This window comes from Trachurus japonicus, chromosome 16 (genome assembly GCF_045865225.1).
Source record: "Trachurus japonicus isolate A0001 chromosome 16, Traja_1.0".
NCBI lineage: Eukaryota > Metazoa > Chordata > Actinopteri > Carangiformes > Carangidae > Trachurus > Trachurus japonicus.
The window spans coordinates 33928582-33950679 of NC_140922.1; the positions used below are offsets into that span (position 1 = coordinate 33928582).

General features: G+C 45.5%; 1 protein-coding gene across 1 annotated transcript; it reads right to left on the reverse strand.

The window, feature by feature from the left end:
• Positions 1-9058: 9058 nt before the first annotated feature.
• On the reverse strand, positions 9059-21776 carry kcnv1 (potassium voltage-gated channel modifier subfamily V member 1). The gene is made up of 3 exons (XM_085803130.1): positions 21449-21776; positions 18282-18949; positions 9059-9622 (listed from the first exon to the last, which is right to left on the reverse strand). Exons 1-3 carry the CDS (start codon positions 21760-21762, stop codon positions 9087-9089), a joined length of 1518 nt encoding a protein of 505 aa, XP_085659256.1. The 5' UTR covers positions 21763-21776; the 3' UTR covers positions 9059-9086.
• Positions 21777-22098: the final 322 nt, after the last annotated feature.

The window sequence follows — 22098 nt, forward strand, 5'->3', positions numbered from 1 at the left end:
TGCTTGGTTTTTCATCAGTCCACTTGTGACGTTTCTGGAGAGTCACCAGATATTCCTGCCTCCATCGCTTCCAGAAGCTCTCTGCCAGGCACTGCACCTGTTTCCACTGATTTTTGTGAAGATCCTTATGATCAAAGTCACCTGGAGGAGCTGTCACTGGAGTCATCTTTTGAGTGAGAATCATTGCAGGTGTCAATATAGTAGGATTGTCTGGATCAGTTGACACTGGAGTCAACGGCCTGGCATTTAGAATGGCCATGACTTCTGCCATCAGTGTTGTCAACACTTCGTGTGTGAGGTGTTTGGTGTCAGACCGTAGCAACATCCCCTCCAGAATCCGACGTGCTACTCCTATCAGTCTTTCCCAACAGCCTCCCATATGGGATGAATGGGGGGAGTTGAAAGTCCACGTGCAGCCCTGTTTGTCAAGGTAACTTGTCAGCTCTGGATCACTGGTGTTGATTTTTAATTCTCTGCACGCTCCAATAAAGTTTGTGCCTCTGTCAGAGCGAAGCTGTTTTGTTGGTCCACGAATTGCAAAGAATCGTCTTAAAGCATTTATAAAACTTGAAGTGGACATCGACTCTAACACTTCGATGTGAGTCGCTCTCGTGCTCATGCATGTGAATAACACTGCCCATCGCTTACTTTCAGCGCTGCCTCCACGGGTGCGGCGAGTGACAATGCTCCACGGCCCGAAGACGTCCAGTCCGACGTGGGTAAAAGGTGGTTCTGAGGTGAGTCTGTCAGCTGGTAGCGGTGCCATTTTCTGCTCCATTAACCTCCCTCTCAGTTTTTTGCAGGTCACACAGTTATGGAGGACACTAGACACCAGCCGTTTGCCTCCCACTATCCACACTCCTGCTGACCGGATGGCACCTTCAGTTAAGTGACGGCCCTGATGGAAAATGTCCTCATGGTAATGTCTCACTATGAGAGTTGTGATGTGATGTGTTTTTGGCAGTATGACAGGATGCCTCTCGTCTCTTGGTAAGTCAGCGTTGGTAAGGCGTCCGCCAATCCGAAGGAGTCCATCCTCGTCGATGAAAGGATTCAACTTTCTCAGTGGACTCTTCTTTGAGAGCTGAATCCTGTCTCTCAAACAGTTTAACTCTTCTGCATAGGATTCTTGCTGGACACAGCGAATGACAACTGTTTTAGCTTGCCACCGTGCATCAACAGCATCTGCTTTATGTGTCTTTGAGAATGTTCTTGTTACTTGAATAAGTTTTGTGATAGCTTGCAATAATATTTTCCAACTAGAAAATCGTTCAAAGCGTGCTGAGCTGAACTGACCTTCTGTAGCTTTGGTGTAGTTGACAGCAACCTGAGGCCGGACTTCAACATCATGTTCAGGATCCACAAGATCAAAACTGTTGCTGTGTGGAGACTCACTTGTGTTTTTCAGGAATCCAGGACCTGAGAACCAGTTTGAAGCTCTGAGGACGTCTACAGACTTCGGCCTGGTGGCGTGATCCGCCGGGTTCTGTTCGGTGGCAACATACTGCCACTGTTGAGGCTGACTTGATTTTCTGATGCGATTGACTCGGTTGGCAACATACACATGAAATCTTCTGGAGGTGTTATGGATGTAGCCGAGAACAATCCTGCTATCAGTGAAGAATCTCACGGCTTGTATTTCAATGTCCATCTCACTGCAGATCGCGTCCGCCATCTCAGCTGCCAGGACAGCGGCACACAGCTCCAAACGTGGGACTGTATGGGCTGGATGCGGCGCCAACTTTGCTTTGCCCATGATGAATCCTATGTGGCACTTGTTTTCATCATTGGTGACACGTAGGTAGGCTACTGCGGCGATAGCCTGTGTGGAGGCGTCAGAGAATAAACAAAGCTCTCGATTTTTAGATGATGCAAGAGGGATTGGCACATACCTTCTTTTGATGTGTACTTTTTCTAATTCCAGGAGGGACTCTTTCCACAGCTTCCAGGCCTCTTGCTTGTCTGACGGGAGAGGATCATCCCAGTCATATTCTTTAGACGACAGTTCTCTGACCAGAGCTTTTCCCTGAACTGTGATGGGAGCCACGAAGCCCAGTGGATCATAGAGGCTCTGAACTGTTGATAAGATACCTCTTTTTGTGAACGGTTTCTCATCGCGGGACACTTGGAAACTGAAACTGTCACTCTCCAGATTCCATATCAGTCCGAGGCTCCGTTGAAGCGGGAGAGGGTCTGCTCCTAAGTTGAGGTCTTTTAAGTCTTTTGCAAGATCCTCAGGGGCAAATGCTGTCATGACTTTGTTGCTATTGGAAGCGATTTTGTGGAGCTTTAAGTTAGATGCTGCTAACATTTTTTGAGTCCTCTTTAGCAGATCGATGGCTTCCTCCTCTGTAGTAACCGACGTCAATCCGTCGTCCACGTAGAAGTTTCTCATGACGAACTCCTTACTGTCTGTGCCGTATTCAACCTGATGTTCTTGTGCAGCTCTTTTTAGACCATATATGGCAACTGATGGCGAGGGGCTGTTGCCAAATATGTGCACCTTCATTCTGTATTCTGTGATGTTGTTGTTCAAGTTGTTGTCCTTATACCAAAGGAATCGTAGATAGTCACGATGATCTTCGCGAACAACAAATGCGTAAAACATTTGTTGAATGTCAGCGGTGACTGCGATGTTCTCTCTCCTGAAGCGCATTAAAACACCCAGCAGGGCATTGTTTAAGTCTGGCCCGCTGAGCAGCACGTCATTCAGTGATACACCGTCATGTTTGGCACTTGAATCAAAAACCACTCTGATCTGATTTGGTTTTTGAGGATGATAGACTCCGAATAGAGGTAAGTACCACCTTTCTTGATGTTCCTCTAATTCTGGTGCCAGCTCTGCTTGGTCATTCTCAAACACTTTCTTCATGAACTCCAGAAAGTGTTCTTTCATGTCTGTGCGTCTGTCTAGTGTTCGTCTGAGAGACAAGAGTCGTCGCAGAGCCATGTCTCTGTTGTTTGGAAGACGGCGGCGGGGTTTGCAGAATGGCAGTGGTGCTACCCAGCTGTTCGCTTGATCCATGTAAACCTGTTTGTCCATGATGTCCAGGAATGTTTGATCGTCGACTGACAAAGCTATCTTTTCATCATCAGGGTGGCTGTCGAAGACTGTAGCTCCAAGTTTTTCCGTCTCCTTGCCTTGGAATGTGCAGTCCACAGTACTTGGTTGGTGAGTGTTTTTTGTGTTAAGTGTCTCTTTCACTTGTATTTTGTTAGGACAAGGACTTAACATGGATGTCCGTCCATTAGGCAGTGTGTGTGTCTTGTAGACTCTGACACTGGGTGGTTTGTGAGCTCGGTCCAGGCAGACGTCTCCTACAATAACCCACCCGAGGTCAAGACGTTGGGCGTAGGGGTCGTCATGGTTACCGTTGTGCTGCTGCCTCACTTTATGCACTTGTAAAATGTCTCTTCCTAGCAGGATGTAGATCTGAGCCTTTTCATTGAGAGGTGGTATCTTATCTGTCAAATGTCTCAGATGGGGGAAATAGCGGGCTATTTCAGGTGTGGGGATTTCATCTCTGTCGTCTGGAATCATTTCACACTCAATGAGAGTTGGAAGCTTGACCTTGATCTTTCCATCATAGGATTCCACCACAAAGTCTGTTGCTCTCCTTCCTGCAGTTTCCATAACACCAGAGCACGTCTTTAATGTGTAGGGAGATGCTTTTTCATAGAGGCCAAAGTGGTTGAAGAACTCAGGGCGAGCAAGTGAACGATTGCTCTGATCATCTATTACTGCATATGTCTGAATTACCTTTTCTGGTTGATCTTCAGGGTAGATGTTAACTAAACATATTTTGCAGCAGGATTTGGCGTTGGTGTTTCCCCCACAAACCTCTGTACATTTTGATGTTACTGCAGGGGGAGCTCTTGGGGGACTCTCGTGGGTCTCCTCCTCCTCGCCTTGATCTGCTGGGACTACTGAGACCCAAGGTGCGCGACCAGGATGTAAAGCTGATGTGTGAGTCTTGCTGCCACATTCTCTGCAGAATATTTCTTTATCACAGTCTTTTGCTCTATGTTTGGTCGAGCTGCAGCACCTGAAGCAGATGTTCTTCTCCTTGAGGTAGGTTTTACGCTCCTCCATGGGCTTGCTGCGGAAGGTGCGGCATTTTATGAGTGCGTGAGGCTTGTTATGCAGAGGGCATAGACGGTCTGGATCTATAGCTCCTTTTTCGACAGAGCCTGCAGGAGCTGCTGTAGCCTCAGAAAGGACACCAGTCTTCCTCACAGACACAGGCACCTTGTTGTTGTATCTTGTGGGTCTCTCTGTCTTGGTGGGACCTGTGTAGTGAGCTTGAGATATCATAAAGCTAGGATCATTTCTAGTTTTAGCTTCAGAACGAATAAACTGTGAGAAGAAGGAGAAGGGTGGATAGGGAACATGGTTGTATTCTTTATACTTTGACCCGTGGGAAATCCACTTTTCTTGAAGACTAAATGGAAGCTTTTCTAATATGGGGTTCACTCCACGTGATGTATCGAGATATGCTAGTCCAGGGAGGAATCCTCCTTCCTTTGCATATTCAAGTTCAAGTAAGAGATCTCCAAGCTCTCTTAATCTCACATTGTCTCTGTTCGTGATTCTGGGAAACTCCTCGATCCTCTTCAGGAGTGAATGTTCAACTGCCTCAGGGGTTCCATAGGTCTCTTCTAGTCTTTGCCAGACCATGTCTAGCCCTGCAGCTGAGTTGTGGCTGTGTATGGCTCTGATTCTTTTTGCTTGTTCCTTAGACGCTGGCCCGAGCCATTTAATCAGGAGGTCTAGCTCTTCTCTTGGAGTTAATGCAAGTTCATCAATGACGCTTTGAAAAGAGGTTTTCCACGCCCAATAGTTCTCTGGGTGTTCATCGAACTCCATTAGACCAGATGTGACTACTTCTCTTCGCATGAGGTATTTTGCGACATCTGGTGTGGGTGCTGTCTGCTTGACGGAGTTGTCAGGATCCCACCTCTGCTGTGCAGGCTGTCTCAGGTAAGTTGAATTTACAGTTGGATCTAAATGTCTCTTTTTCTGCACAGGAGGAACGTTTGCAGGAGTATGTTGTGTGGCGTTCACTGCTGGTTGGATGTTCACATCTTTATGAGCTGTTTGCAGGTGAGTATCTTCATTTTCAATTTTGAGGTTGCTAATTTCTTGTTTGACTTTCTCTACTGCAGGTTGTGAACATGTGTGCATAGACATGTGTCCTGATGAGCCACAGCTGTGTTGCAAAACGTACTCACTTGTCCTTTGTGCAGCGTTGGATGGTGAGAGAGGTAGGTCAATGTCATGACGAGAGTCTATCTCTGCATTGTCCACAGCAGCTACAAATACTGCCTCTTCTGCGGTGGCTGTAGCTGCATCCTTTTCTTTTTGTAGAATGTGCATTTTTGCTTTTAACGTTGCCTGTTCAACCATCATCTCCGCTTCTTTCTTAGCGAATGAAGCCTGCGTGCGAGCAGCTTCGGCTCTGGCCCGAGCCCTGAGTGCAGCAGAGCTTGTTGTTGATGATTTGCTACTTGATTGTGCGATGGATCTAGTCGCCAAGGACTGATGTGTTTCTTCTGTATCACGCCGTTCATTCATCTTGGTTGCTTGGATGACGTTAGCAATGATGAAATCAGTGTTGGGTTGCTTCGTGAAGAGCTTGGCGTATTACTGTCTTCTTACTATTCTGCCCTCGCATTAGGTTAGCTAGACAGATAGATAACAATGATGAGGGACTCCGGAAGTCTTGTTGAGGTTTGTATTCTTTTTCCTCAGTTTTATTCGCAGAATTCTCTCATACTTTTTTGTAAGACTGCAAAACAGACAGAGAAATAAACATTACTAAATATAACGTCTGTTGTCTCTTTACAGCAATAAAATAAACACACTTTCACAAGATGAACAGATGTAAATAAATCTGTGTAGCGCCACGGCCCTCTGCTGGGCAAATTCGGTACTACGGCGGCAGCATGAGAAACACATTTACCGCGAGTGCAACTCGTAAAAACTGATACAATGAAAGTAATACACCGTATTAATTAAAGTAAACATATAAATCTCTCAATAACTATAATGTGGTTGTGTAATTACTTACAGACAAAGACTTAACCAGCGCTGTTTTGAAGCAGCTAGCCCAGTGTGATTTCCTTGTTGTCTGAGTAGGTCCGTCCCTCTAAAGGGTCCGACTAGGAACTTAAACTCAAAACGCCGCAAGGCGGAACAGAGTTGTTGAAGAGTTTCTCTGATGACTTTAGGTGGAGGCAGGCTAACACTACCCATACACTTCCAGTGTTTGAGCTAAGATAATCCCTTGTTACTGCACGCACAGTCGAAAGGATGGTGTCTATCTGCTGGTCATGGACTCGGGAGTCAGGCAAGACATGAAAAAAAAAAAGTTGGTGTATCCCTTTAAACAAAAAAGCTATTTTCAATCAAAACAAACTTCACTTCAATCAAAAGCAAAACATTTCAATCAAAGAAAAAAAGGGTTTGAATGCACAAAAATATTTGAGACCCAAAAAATTGCATTTGAACCCTTTTTTTTCCTTTGATGGAAAAGTTTCTTTTTTGATTGAGGTGAGTTATTATTTGATTTTTTTGTATTTAGACCATATTATGGGTAGGATATTTGTGTCTTTATTATTCAATCCAAAAAAAGTTTATTCAAACAAAAAAGCTATTTTCAGTCAAACTTCCTGTTTCTACCACCACAGCTCCTCGCCGCCGCTGCTCCTCGTGCTCGCCCGCTCTCGTCCCTGCAGCCTCAGCATCTCCAGCACGCTGCGGGCGTAGGCGTCCCTCAGGTTCACGCCGCCGCCGCCAACGACTCCCCCTCCACCCCCCTCCCCACCTTCCCCGCCGCCGCCATCGCCCTCGGCAACGGATCCGCGGCCGAGCCTCTTGAGCATCTCTCCGTGCCTCGTGGCGGCCTCCTTCATCTTGAGGGTGAAGTAGCAGGCGGAGAAGCGGTCGTTGATGACGGCGATGGGCAGCGACAGGATGAGGATTCATCTAATCCACACTTGTTAATGGGCCCATTTTCTATAAATCTATGGTTTTGTCTCTATGGTTATTTTGTTATTATTAGTGGTGGTGGAAATGCTGGGCGAGCCGACCAGCGTTTCTTTACTTTCGGTTTCGTGGCGAGTCATGAGAATAACGCCGCCGTATGAATCTCCGTTTATGGTGGGAACTACGACGGTATGTGATCGTCTTCCAACCTCTGACTTTAATTCTTGATGAATGAAAACATGAGTCTGTCTTGCGCCAAATTTCACGGTGCGCATGGAGGCTCATAAATGTAGTGTGAAAACACTTCGCTTTTCCAAAACTCCTCGTTGTCCCTTTAATTTTATTTATTTATTAGTTTATTTCATAGGGACAGTGCACCACTAATCAACAGAGTTAAAAGAAAAACTGTAAGTGGGCCAGAGTTAGCCAACAAGGCTAGTTTTCGTCCGTTGTCGCTGGCCAGATAAAGTTAAAGGCAACCGAAAAGCCAAAAAAAGGGGCAACAATTAAGTATTGCTGTCTTTTTTTTTTTCCCATGATGCTTCAGGTCACCGTGTCACTTCCTGTTTCTACCACCACAGCTCCTCGCCGCCGCTGCTCCTCGTGCTCGCCCGCTCTCGTCCCTGCAGCCTCAGCATCTCCAGCACGCTGCGGGCGTAGGCGTCCCTCAGGTTCACGCCGCCGCCACCAACGACTTTTTTTGTCAGCTCTGAGACGGAGATCGGCCCGCCGGTTTCCCTTTAGAGTTGTTGAAGAGTTTCTCTGATGACTTTAGGTGGAGGCAGGCTAACACTACCTATACACTTCCAGTGTTTGAGCTAAGATAATCCCTTGTTACTGCACGCACAGTCGAAAGGATGGTGTCTATCTGCTGGTCATGGACTCGGGAGTGAGGCAAGACATGAAAAAAAAAAAGTTGGTGTATCCCTTTAAACAAAAAAGCTATTTTCAATCAAAACAAACTTCACTTCAATCAAAAGCAAAACATTTCAATCAAAGAAAAAAAGGGTTTGAATGCACAAAAATATTTGAGACCCAAAAAATTGCATTTGAACCCTTTTTTTTCCTTTGATTGAAAAGTTTCTTTTTTGATTGAGGTGAGTTATTATTTGATTTTTTTGTATTTAGACCATATTATGGGTAGGATATTTGTGTCTTTATTATTCAATCCAAAAAAAGTTTATTCAAACAAAAAAGCTATTTTCAATCAAACTTCCTGTTTCTACCACCACAGCTCCTCGCCGCCGCTGCTCCTCGTGCTCGCCCGCTCTCGTCCCTGCAGCCTCAGCATCTCCAGCACGCTGCGGGCGTAGGCGTCCCTCAGGTTCACGCCGCCGCCGCCAACGACTCCCCCTCCACCCCCCTCCCCACCTTCCCCGCCGCCGCCATCGCCCTCGGCAACGGATCCGCGGGCGAGCCTCTTGAGCATCTCTCCGTGCCTCGTGGCGGCCTCCTCGTGGCGGGTGAAGTAGCAGGCAGAGAAGCGGTCGTTGATGATGGCGATGGGCAGCGACAGGATGAGGATTCATCTAATCCACACTTGTTAATGGGTCCATTTTAGATAAATCTATGGTTTTGTCTCTATGGTTATTTTCTTATTATTAGTGGTGGTGGAAATGCTGGGCGAGCCGACCAGCGTTTCTTTACTTTCGGTTTCGTGGCGAGTCATGAGAATAACGCCGCCGTATGAATCTCCGTTTATGGTGGGAACTACGACGGTATGTGATCGTCTTCCAACCTCTGACTTTAATTCTTGATGAATGAAAACATGAGTCTGTCTTGCGCCAAATTTCACGGTGCGCATGGAGGCTCATAAATGTAGTGTGAAAACACTTCGCTTTTCCAAAACTCCTCGTTGTCCCTTTAATTTTATTTATTTATTAGTTTATTTCATAGGGACAGTGCACCACTAATCAACAGAGTTAAAAGAAAAACTGTAAGTGGGCCAGAGTTAGCCAACAAGGCTAGTTTTCGTCCGTTGTCGCTGGCCAGATAAAGTTAAAGGCAACCGAAAAGCCAAAAAAAGGGGCAACAATTAAGTATTGCTGTCTTTTTTTTTTTCCCATGATGCTTCAGGTCACCGTGTCACTTCCTGTTTCTACCACCACAGCTCCTCGCCGCCGCTGCTCCTCGTGCTCGCCCGCTCTCGTCCCTGCAGCCTCAGCATCTCCAGCACGCTGCGGGCGTAGGCGTCCCTCAGGTTCACGCCGCCGCCTACGACCCCCCTCTCCTCCCCGTCGCCCTCGGCAACGGAGCCGCGGGCGAGCCTCTTGAGCATCTCTCCGTGCCTCGTGGCGGCCTCCTTCATCTTGAGGGTGAAGTAGCAGGCGGAGAAGCGGTCGTTGATGATGGCGATGGGCAGCGACAGGATGAGGATTCCCGACAGGATGCAGAGGAACGCCAGCACCTTCCCCGGCGCCGTGTCGGGCCGGATGTCGCCGTAGCCGACCGTCGTCATGGACGTGGTCGCCCACCACCACGCCGCCGGCACCGAGCTGAAGGTGGTGGCGGGGGAGTCGCGCTCCAGGGCGAAGACCGCCACCGCGAAGATGGAGATGCCGACGCCGAGGAAGAGCAGGAGCAGGCCGACCTCCTCGTAGCACTGGGCGATGGTCAGACCCAGGGACTTCAGACCTGGAGGGGGAGGGGGGGAGAAGGGGGGGGGGGGGGGGGGAGAGAGAGGGAGGAGGAGGGAGGAAGAAAGAGGGAAGAGAGAGGAAGGAGGAGGAGACAGGGAGGAAGAAGTGGTAGGAGGAGAGATGGAGAAGGAGGAGGAGGAGAGAGAGGGAGGAGGAGGAGAAGGGAGGAAGAGAGAGTGAGGAGGAGCAGAGAGGAGGGAGATAAAGGAGGGGAGGAAGAAATAGGGAGGAGGAGAGAGGGAGGAGAAGAAAGAGGGAGAAGAAGGGAGGAGAGAGGGGAGGAGGGAGGAAGAAAGAGGGAGGAGGAGAGATGAAGGAGGAGGGAGGGGAGGAAGGAGAGAGGAAGAGGAGACAGGGAGGAGGAGAAGGAAGGAGGGAGGAGAGAGGGAGGAGGAGGAAGGAGAGGAGGGAGGAGGAGGAAGGAGAGTGGGAGGAGGAGGAGGAGGAGGGAGGGGGAAGGAGACAGAGAGGAGGAGGAGAAGGAAGGAGGGAGGAGAGAGGGGAGGAGCAGAGAGGATGAAGGAGGATAGATGCAGGAGGAGAAGAGAGGGAGGAGGGAGGAAGAAAGAGGGAGGAGGAGAGAGGAGGGAGGGGGAGGAAGGAGAAAGGGAGGAGGAGGAGAAGGAAGGAGGGAGGAGAGATGAAGGAGGAGGGAAGAGGAGCAGAGAGGAGGGAGGAGGAGGGAAGAGGAGGGAGGAGAGATGGAGGGGGAGGAGGAAGGAGAAAGGGAGGAGACAGGGAGAAGGAGGAGAGAGAGGGAGGAGGAGGAGAGATGGAGGGGGAAGAGGAGAGAGGGAGGAGGAGGGAAGAGCAGCAGAGAGGAGGAGAGAGGGGGAAAGAGGGAGGAGGAGGGAAGAGGAGCAGAGAGGAGAGGAAGGAGGAGGAGACGGGGAAGGAAGAGGGAGGAGAAATGAAGGAGGGGGAAGGAGAAGAGAGAGGGGGGAGGGAAGAGGAGCAGAGAGGAGAAGGAGGAGGGACAGACAGGTTAGTTGAGCAGTTTTTATCTTTTAATTGACGTCACATCTGATCTGATTAAACAGAAACATCTCATCAGAGCTGGTAACTATGACAACACAGGATTAAAGGAACAAGTTTCATCATTTTCTCTTTTTTCATCCAACTCTTCAGCTACAGAAACAAGAAGAAACATGAGTCACAAATATCATTTTCATTAAAAACATCTGCTGTGTGAAAACCATCTAATTTTAAACCATAATAGTGAAGTCGTGGGGAAAGTTCAGTACAGTTTGTTGTTGTTGTTGTTTCCCTGCGGTCGCCACTGACTTCTCACTTTTCACTTTTTACTTTTTACTTTCTTTCCCTGTGAGCGTGAGGAGGAAATAACGAGCAGACGTATAAAACCTCCCACGTCCGTAGCCTACGAGCGTTCACTCCCCAGGACGAGTCGTCGTCTCTGTTCTGCAGCGACACCGAGACAGAACGAGCTTCGCTGCTCTGGAGTCTAACGAGGATTTGAGACTGAGGAGGTTTTTGTTTTTGTTTCTTCTTCCTCTGAGTCGGAGTTTGTTTCACTCTGGAGGGTCGTTGTGTTCAGCAGAGCTGCACCGTTAATCACTCTGGAGTCTAGAAACACACGAAGCAACAACGAGCTGCAGCCAAGACACATGACATCATAGGATCAGTCAAGTGAAAACAATGACTGACACTTAAAGAGGCTGAAAACTAAGAAAAAAAACGTAACGCGCTAACCCGTAACCCGTAATCTCTTGTTTATGACAGATAAGACTACACAAACGTAACATGGTAGATGTTAATGCAGAAGTAAGCGATATTTTTGTGTTAATATAAGTCTTAAATAGTTGTATCTTCCGACAGCAATCACTTCTATAGAGTGTTTGGTCTGAAACACGGGTCTGTCAGTCACTCTGCTCTGCTCTGAGCCCAGGAGAAAACTTTTCTCGTATCCTACAACCTTTATCCAATGAGGAGAGAGAACGGCATAAAGGGGCGGTCCTCTCTGTGTGTGCAGCCAAGGGATGCGCGTGAATGTGGTGACGTAGGGACGAGGGCGGGGACTGCTAACTCCATCGGCTGACAGGAAGTTATGGTGCATTCAAGGCAACCCGTAACTCGTGTTTTTCCGACCTGTGAACTCGTACCAGTTCGATCTGGTACGAGTTCACGGGTCAGAAGTTACGAGTGGCCGTTATAGTGACTTTCACAGGTAAAACAGGTCGGAGAAACACGAGTTGCGGGTTGCCTGGAACGCTACAAAGTCGTAAGTCGTGACTTGAAGCTGTAATTTACGGTTTCAAAAGCCTGCCTGGAACGCAGCATTAGCCAAAACGACCGGATCGCTTACTTCTGCTTTAAAGCAGATATCATCGGCACGGCCGTTTCGGCTAATGCTGTGTTCAAGGCAGGCTTTTGAAACCGTAAGTTACAGCTTCAAGTCACAACTACGACTTGGTAGCGTTCCAGGTAACCCGTAGCTCGTGTTTTTACCGTCCTGTTGTCTGTGAAAGTTCCCTATAACGGCCACTCGTAACTTCCGACCCGTGAACTCGTACCAGATCGAACTGGTATGACTTCACAGGAAGGAAAAACACAAAGTACGAGTTTCCTTGAACGCCCCATGAGTTAGCAGCCCCCGCCCTTGTCAGGCATCAATTGGTCCTCGTGCTACGTCACCACATTCACGCGCATCCCTTGGCTGCACACACAGCCCTTCATGCCGTTCTCTCCCCTCATTGGATAACACTTGTATCCCACAAGGAAAATTTTCTCCTCGGGTTACAGCAGAGCAGAGTGACGGAGAGACTCGTGTTTAGGCTGAAATACTTCATGTAAGTGATTGCTGACGGAAAATAGGACTATTTAGGACTTATATTAACAAAAACATTCCACTGATATCTGCTTTAAATAACGTTATCCACCGCTCCATGGATTGATTTCTCACCGGCTTCATTGAAACAGTTGCATTTTTTTTATCGTTTCAGTGTCTCGTCCAGTTGGAAATAATGTTTTTTGGGGGTGAAAGAACTGTATTTTTTGGAAACGGGTCCCAGAGCAGGAAAATCTCAAAATGTCGCCCCAGAGTTATCGTCTGGACGCCCAAAACAGATATTTTATGTTTTACGATGATGTTTATGTGTGGTAGTCTTACAGCACCACACACGGGCCTGGTGGACGTACTACAGTTGTTTTCAGTGGATCTGTATGGATGCAGATATTTCTTAAAACGATGATGTGTTTACGGAGATTCTTTTCAAAACGAACAAGAAAAAGACGGTTTTGGGTGAAGCTCCGTTTTCGTGCGGATAAGGTCTCACTCTCTGTTTTCGATCCTCTCGTCAGCTCCAAACTCACTAGTCTGCACCTGGTCGACGGACCACGGTGAGGTTTCACTGGAAAGTGCAGATGTGAAACTCTCTCCCAGTGTTTGTTTGACATTGATAGTCCATTTAAAACCAGAGATATGATGAGTTTTAATTTGAAAGTGCAAAAGTATTTTGGGATGGGCAGGCGTCGCATTTCTTTCCATTTATTCATACTTTTTTTTTTTTTGTCATTTTACAAAAACCAGAAAAAAGTGCTGGAATCAGGAACTGCTCTATGTGATATTTGTGTATTTTGGGGACAATATGTTAATAAAGAAGGTTAACGTGAAAAATAATTGTGAGATCACAGAAGTGAAGGCACCTAACATGGGTATGGCAAACATCTCTATGTGGTATGTAAATGTAAAAATCCAAAGTATTCAAAAACGGACCAAAATAGGCTCGGACTCCTAAAGGGTTAAAAAAAGATGGCGTGTTGTTATAATCCGATGTTCATGAAAACAGAAGGAAGATGGAGAAGCAGGGCCGTTGTATAGGGGAGAAAGGTGATGATAATTCTAGGGGCCCAGCGCCCAGTGGGGCCCATAAAAAAAACCCAGTAGTCTAATCTTTGTATGACTGATTTATTCTGCGTAAGACCCTGACTAATACTCATAGTACACTGTAAAAACTCAACATCTTTCCAAGAATATTTGTCTTATTTCTTGTCCAAATGTCTCATTTCTAGTCAAAACTAATCTCTTTCCACTTAAAATAAGACTAATTACCTAAACATTAACTTGTTTTTAGATAATTTTCACTTAAATTCACAATAAATAGAAAAATCTGCCAGTGAAAGTAAGTTTTTTGTGCTTGTAATAAGGAAGAAAAACTTGCTCCACTATCAGATTTTTTCTACTTATTCCAAGTGAAAATCTGCTTGAAAGAAGTAAAAAGTGTCTAAAAACAAGCTACTTTTAATATGATGTGTCTTATTTTAAGTATAATGAGATTTGTTTTGACTAGAAATGACATTTTGACTAGAAATAAAGCAAATATTCTTGGTAAGATACTTGAGTTTTTGCAGTGTAATGCTGCATTAGCATCAAAACAAAGAAGGCTAAATAAAAAACGATAATACGTAGTCTAAGAAAAAAAAGGAAAAGTTAGGGGGAGGGGCCCACTTTAGTAGGGTGAATTCAGGTATATTGGGACAATTTTTGTAAATTCATTTTCTGAGCCATTTTTTGTCATCAAGATTAATAAATAACCCAACAAATGAGATATGTCTGGATTCCTCTAGGTGTCTGCGTTCTTTATGTAAAACAATTATGTGCTAAAATTCTTTTGTGAGAGCACAGCACTCTATTTTAAAGGTTTTGCGTAAAAATATTTTTTTGCAACTTGTTTGGTAAATTGGGACAGTAGGTTTTGTAATTTGGGACACAGGCTTGTGCAATGGGATTTTGCATGGAGCTGCAATTACATTAAAAAAGACATGAATAGATTGCTTATTTATGTATATTAGGCCTATAGCCTATTATTTTTATGTTGTGTATTGTTTATAATCTCGTGATTTGTAACCAAATCAACCAAGTATACGAATTATTTCAACAAACAGCAGATTTAATAGCCTAAAACATATTGTGAGCAGACTATTGACCACAGGAGAAGCAATCATGTTTTTAAAAATACATTTATTTTTATATTTTGTTAAATGTAAATATATAAAATAAAGATAACTCATGACATAATAAGAGATAAAACAATCTGACCTATTTTTGAACGTCACTTCACATATTCCACATTAACCGCTGATTTGATATTCTGAAATGTACAAAGGTACCTGTTTTCCCTATATGTGTAAGAATTTCTCACTTTTAAGCATGTAAGATATGACTACACTATTGAAATATTTCAATATAAACCCAGAAACACTGTCCCAAATAACCTGAACATGCTGTCCCAAATTACCATACCACTATTGGTAATTTGGGACAGCAAGAAAATGTCCAAATCAAGAAAATGTAAACATCCTCACAAACCAATGTTTGTTTATTTTAGTACACCAATGCATCACACATCTTAATATAACTTTCATACCTACAGTAAATTAGTCATACAAATGTAATAGCCTTATATTAAATTCCAACAAAAGCACATGCCGTTTTGCTTACCTCCTGATATTTGGGGTCAGCGTCCTGTTGCTGACCACACCCCCCTGTGTGATGTCACCCAAAATATTTAATGTGACTTTTAATGTAGACATCCAAAGGAATGTATCAGCACCTTTAACTTTGCCATAGCCCATTCAAGGCAAGTGGAAGCATTGTTTTTCCTTATCTGTCCCAAATTACCTGATGTCCCAATATACCTGAATTCACCCTATTCTTTAAGGGGGCCCAGAATTCCTAGCAACGGCCCTGTGGAGAAGCGACGGCCAGATCTCTGACGTCTTATCTGCGCAGTGAACGCAGCACGAGCGTCACACAGGTTCGATCACATCAACATCCACATGCTCTCTTCTGATTGGCCGATTTGTGTTTCTGCTTTTCAAAATAAAACACATCTGAACATTGAGAATCCTTTTCTAGAACTTAAAAAGCTGAGAAGTCGTCGTCTTCGTTTCCATGAATGAGCGCGTTCATGTTTGTAACCTCGTTTTCTCTCTTTCTCTCTCTCTGCTGCTTCTTTCTTTACGCTCCCACTTCACTTCTTTGTCTTCGCTCCCTCGTTCCCTTGTTCCCTCGTTCCCTCGTTCTTTCCATGTTCTCGTCTATTATTCATGAGTGGAGCTCAGGGATCGTCATCCTGCCCAAAACCACCAGATCAAAGCGCTTCAGCGTCCCAGTCTGACACACAGATACACTCATACTGTATAATCACACACACACACACACACATCCTCCCTCTCGCCCTCTCGTTCCTCCGTCTCCTGAAGGAATTTGCCAAAATATGAATCAATATATACGTATATATATACATTTTTTTTCTTTTTTTCTTTTTTTTCTTGGTCTTTGTTGTCCTCAGAAAACCTCACGGCTCTAATCTGAGAGCAGCAGCTTCTCACCGAGGAGAATTTCACTCCCTGGATCATGTTCACATCATGTTCTTGAAATCCCCCTGACAGGCTCCAAGTGTGTGTGTGTGTGTGTGTATGTGTATGTGTGTGTGTGTGTGTGTGTGTGTGTGTGTGTGTGTGTCAGACAGTGTATTAGAGTGTGTGTGAGTGTGTGTGAACGAGGAGTGTATGAAGAACTCAGTTTTCGTCTTCAGGCTTCAGTGATGCAGCAGCTGCTCTGATCTTCACCTGAACTTCTTCCTCCACTAGGGGTGGGAGAAAAAATCGATTCACATAGATATCGCGATATCTTTTTTGACGATTTTTAAATCGATTTTTTTTTTCAAAAATCGATTTTTTTTTTTTTGAAAAAAATTTTTTTTTTGAATTTTTGAAAAAAAAATTTTTGAATTTTTTTAAATATTGTGCAATGTGTATTTGTTAGCCTCTTTTACATACAGAGAGTACAGGCTTTGAAAAGGGTTTAAGTTCATTTTATAATGGAGTATGTTAATTTATAGGCTCCTACAGTGTTTGTGTGCAGATAAATGTTAAAAATGCGACTAAAAATCGAGAGAATCGGCAATATCGTAGAATCGCAATTTAAATCGAATCGGCATCCAAAAAATCGTAGAAGAATCGAATCGGGAGAAAAGCATATCGTCCCAGCCCTATCCTCCACCTGCGTCTTGTTGTTTTGTTTTTTGTTCTTTCACAATCACAATCTCCATTAAAGGGATAGTTCAACATTTTTGGCAAATTGGCCCCATTGCCATAATCCCTATAGTCATAGCAGTAGGTTCGTTACCTTTAATTGTCGGTGCAAGCTGTTTTTAGAACGGCAGAGCAGAGCCGTGAGCTGCTCAGAGCTACGCTACGGAGGCTCATTATGGGATTTCTTGGTTTCCCTCATCATCAAACTCATCAAATACACAATCCAACAACTCCACAACGCTCTGGTGGACAAGTTGTGACCTGCACATTCACCACGCTATGAGATAATAACACAACGTTACCACACAGAGTTGTTTTAGAGGGAAATTCATGCAAAACCACTGATGCGCGTTGCCTTCAGGGACAGTTTTTCATCAAGCAGTCTCTACATTTACCTCTAAAACGTGAATCTGTTGCCCTATTTACCTTCAGTATCTGATGTTTTCTTCTTTGGAAGATGTAAAATGACATCAACATCAATGTATTTTTGTTGAATGACTCATTCTGCATTCCTTATTTTGCATCCAATTAAAATCAGTTTCTTGAATGTTTACGTCCCTCCTAAAACTATAAATTATGCCAGTCACCATGGCAACAACCTCAGTGCTGGACCTGCTAGCTGTAGTTTGAGAGCTTTTTGGCCGATGCTGTATTTATTGTTTCTTCATCGTTCACTGTGGACAAACTCATAAACCTGCTAACTGCTCACTGCTAAGCTATTGGCTCAAACATATAGAAACATCTTCATCGTCCATATCATCATCATCATTTCATAAAACACAAAAACATTTCACAAAACACATTTCACAAAACACAACCACAAAACACAACATTTCATAAAACACAACCACATTTCACAAAACACAACATTTCTCAAAGCACAAAAACATTTCAAACATCGTTTTGTGAAATGTCGTTGTGTTTTGACCCTCAGGGCCACCGTACTATTAGCTATTGTAGATGTTAACCAATATCCACAACAAGTCCCTTCCTATCTGGAAACATGTGATCATATGGAACTGGACAGGATTCATAGCATAGACTGTAAAAAACATTGACGTAGCATCTGTGACGTCACCCATTGGTTTTGGGGAGTCGTTTTTGTGACTCAAATATGGCGGCCTGAACAGCGCCATGTTGGATTTTGGTGGGCGTGTACTTTCCATATTTGGAGGAGAGGCGGTAACTCAACGGGTCAACCGGCCGAGAACCCACCAACTGCCAAACTGCTCCGGACCTGTCACTCAACGTTTCCGCGCCCTAATTTATGCGAGAATTTTAAACCTAATAACAGTAAAACGGTAGAATTTTTTAAAAAATTCACCCCCCTCAGAGTGTGTGCGGGGGTAGAAACTATCGATTGAGACCAAAAAACGTGCTGACACCAGGCTTTTAACATGTTTACTGAGGATGTAAAGTCGGCGATTTTAACATGGGGGTCTATGGAGAAATGCTGCTTACTGACACCAGCCCCCAGAGGAAGAAGAGGGGATTGCAGTTTGTTGAACGCGGAAGTGAGCTTCACTTCTCAGATCGACAACTGACCCCTTGATTCATAGAGACGTTTCAGGACTTTGCTCTACATTCAGACATTTTACCTGTTGAGTGTCGTCCCAGCTTCAGCATGCGGAGCGACCTGAGGAGCCGCAGCACCTGCACCACACGGCCCATGTTCTCCAGCTCGCTGCTCCCTCCGTGAAGGCTCTCCACCGCCAGCGTCACGTAGAAGGGCAGGATGGCGAGCAGGTCGATGACGTTGGGGATGCTCCGGCTGAAACGACACTTGTCCCTCACGCAGAGAAACCGAAGCGCCAGCTCGCCGGTGAACCACACCACGCAGACGTACTCCAGGGCGTCGAAAAGGAACGGAGCGCCGACGCCGACGTCGTCCGCGCCAAAGTCCTCCCCGAGGTCGAGGGAGATGAGCACCATGTTGATGACCGACAGCACCACGAAGAACATCGACAGCGAGCCGAAGGTGCGAGCGGCTCGCGATGAATCCGGCTTCTCCAGAAGGTCCCACAGGCGCCGACGGAAAGCCGGGCAAGCAGCGCCGACAAAGTCCTCATCGGCATCCTCGGCCTCGAACTCTCTCTGCACGTCGAGGGTTTCCTTCTGCTCCTTGCGGCGATAGTAACGCTCGCGGCAACAAGGGTTGATCCGAAGCTCGTCGATGCCCCAGTACTCGATCTCCTGCAAGAAGGAGATCTCGCACAGCTCCTCCCTGACGTGCAGGTGGCCCGTCCGGTAGTAGTTCATCACATACCTGTCGGCGAAAAACACAAAGAGACAGGTGGTATTCTGTCCTGCAAAGACACGAGGAAGAAGCTGAGCTGCACAGCTGTCAACGAAAGTGACTCACAAATGGAAGCAAAGTTCCCTCCAGCGAGGACCATTCGGTGGGATCGAGGCGTCTTCCTTGATCACCCAACAGGGTAAAGACTTATTGTTTCTCGCCATCCTTTCGGGGGATGACCAAGGTTTAAAAGGATATGCCAACATTTTTTTTTGTGTGTCTTGCCTCACTCCCGAGTCCATGACCAGCAGATAGACACCATCCTTTCGACTGTGCGTGCAGTAACAAGGGAGATACGGGCAGAGCTGGTGCACCGCTAATTAGCTTAGCTCAAACACTGGAAGTGTATGGGTAGTGTTAGCCTGCCTCCTACCCGAGCTGAAATCAGCAGTCAGAAGTTGATTTTATTTTAGCTCTAAACTCTGTAAATATATCCCTTTATCTACATTTCAGACATGTTTAGGTGAGAAAGTAGCCGTTTAGATCAGCAGTGTGTCGTTAATTTGTCTAAATACCAGCTGTTTACAATTTTGTTCGGACGAATTCGGCGCTACTCAAGCTAGCCGTTGTGACCAACGCACTTCCGGTTACTTTCACAAAATAAAACACCCGTTGCCCTTTACATACAGAAAACCATGACGATAGAATTTGCGCTTTTACTTTGAAACAGGAAGCTAACCTACCCTCGATGTAGCTAGCTTGAACCAAAATAAACCGTCTTTGCTTGAACCCTCCGTTTTGACCGATCTCGTCCCGTTACCGGCACTTGACCGCTCAAGATGCCTTACCGGAGAGTTTTGTCAGCTCTGAGACGAAGATCGGCCCGCCGGTTTCCCTTTAGAGTTGCTGAAGAGTTTCTCTGATGACTTTAGGTGGAGGCAGGCTAACACTACCCATACACTTCCAGCGTTTGAGCTAAGCTAATTAGCGGTGCGCCAGCTCTGCCCGTATCTCCCTTGTTACTGCACGCACAGTCGAAAGGATGGTGTCTATCTGCTGGTCATGGACTCGGGAGTGAGGCAAGACACGAAAAAAATAAAATGTTGCGGGTTAAAACCGCCTTCAATCGGACCCGGCTTGTTTTGGTCAATGGGAAAGGAGCCAAATACCGATTGTTAGCTGGTCGACTCCCTAATTTTAGTGGGAAAGTGGCTTTAGACTGTCAGACATAAACCTACAGTCTGAACCTTTCCTCTGCAAAGGGAGCTAGTGTTTCTGCAGATTCTTCAGAAACAGTGTCTCTGCCAACAGCAGCAGTGTTAATCTTCATGAGGAGTCATCAGTTAATGAGAGCTGACAGCACACCTGTGACGACAACACACAGTGTGAACATCAGGTGTTGCTGTGACCCGGGGGCCGAAACACACTGGAAGGATCAGGTGAATGTATGAGTTCAGCCTGAAGCTCAAAGATCACACGAAGCATCAAACCCTCTGACGCAAAATCAAAGGTGTTATAAACTTAGGTTATTTAAGATGCTGAACCAGCTGAGGGGCTTGATGGATGTCCCCAGGAAGGTTTGTGTCCCTGTTTACCAAAGATTTAGGAAAATGGATAAAAAGCAAATTGAAACACAACATAATGATTTGCCAAACATTAAAACCCTGTATTTAAAGGTCCAGTGTGTAATAATTGGCAAGGTTTATTGTTAAAATCTGAATTTAATCTGAAGTGTATAATTGCTATAAAATAGAATGTGTTTGGTTTTCATAGCCTTCTTTTATATCTACGTACATATAACAAGGGTCTTGCTTTAGAGAGTGTCGCCATCTTGTGCCACCATGTTTGTACGGCAGCCCAAACGGAAAATCTAGCCAGTCAGAGAGCACGTTTCAAGAGTTTCACGACCTTTAACTTAAAAGAGCTGGAGAAATGTCATTGTTTTTGGAAGGTGATTTTCAATTTTTTAAAAACATTGGCACAGTGGTAACAAAAGAATGGGCACAACTAAAGAATAAGAATTGCTAAATGCAACAGGTTAGTAACATGATTGGACGTAACAAAGAGCATCGGAGATGATGAAGATGGAGAGGGGTTTAAAATGTTTTGCAAATCAGTAAATTTATGTTTGCGTCCCAACTTTTTAGGACAGAGGGTTTTAGTTAACAAGAAAAATCATGGGATTACCAAGTACGTTAGCTTCACACTCAGGACATTATCGATCTCTTGATTTCAGTTTTATGCAAATCTGTGCAGGCTAACTGTTGTCAATTTAGTCAAAAGTTGCTTAAGATTGGAGAAGGATTCTGGTTACAGGTTACTGGCTGGTTGATAGAAAAGTGTCAAAGAGTCATATTGGAAGTTCAGCAAACAAGTGCTTAATCATTTTTTGCATATGAAAGGTGTTCTTTGTGCTGTTATTTTGAATGTTTCCACCCTGAGCCTTCATAAAAAATCCCTGCTTTGTTGCATATTTCGAATACTTGTTTTCATTATGTGGCTCGGGGAGCAGACGGTGGCGCCACCTACTGGAAGGTCTGCGAGTTGCGGTCGAAGAAGAACTCGTTCTCCAGGAAGTCGGCGTCGTCGCAGAGCTCCAGCGCCGAGTCGCGGCCGCAGCTCGCCAGCTTCCCCAGCCGGGTCTCGGGGTAGGAGGCCAGCAGCTCCTGGGACAGCACGTAGCGACTTCCTCCCACGTTGATGATGAAGAAGTCGAGCTGCTCCCTGACGCACGACGCCGTCGTCTCGCTGAAGAAAACACTGGAGTCCAGAGACGCCGGCGAGGCGCTGCCGCTGTAGAACTCCTCCGCCGCCGCCGCCGAGCTGGAGGAGCAACGGCTCATGGTGGACGAGCTGGAGGAGAAAAGCAGATTACCCAACTTTACTTTTTATTCTTCATATCTTCTCTTGGACAGAAAGAGTAGATACCATCACTAGGCACTTTATTAGCGGCACCTGTTCAACTGCTCGTCGGGCCAATCAAATGGCAGCAACTCAATGTCTCTAAGCCTAAGGGCATTTATTTATTTATTTCAGACATGTTAATTGAATCAGACTTCATCACACACAATTTCAGTTACAAGCACATGACCGAAAGGGAAAACGGGAGAAGCATAAAGCTTATCAGGTCTCGCCTCCGAAGGAGCCAAAACGTGTGCTAAAATGCCCTCTAGGAACCA

Coding starts and splice junctions, on each gene's coding strand:
- kcnv1 (XM_085803130.1), bottom strand. CDS start 21,762: ATGAGCCGTTGCTCCTCCAGCTCGGCGGCGGCGGCGGAGGAGTTCTAC. Junction 18,950..21,448: donor CGCAACTCGCAGACCTTCCA/GTAGGTGGCGCC, acceptor TTTCGCCGACAG/GTATGTGATGAACTACTACC. Junction 9,623..18,281: donor GCTGGGACGACACTCAACAG/GTAAAATGTCTG, acceptor CTCCCCCTCCAG/GTCTGAAGTCCCTGGGTCTG.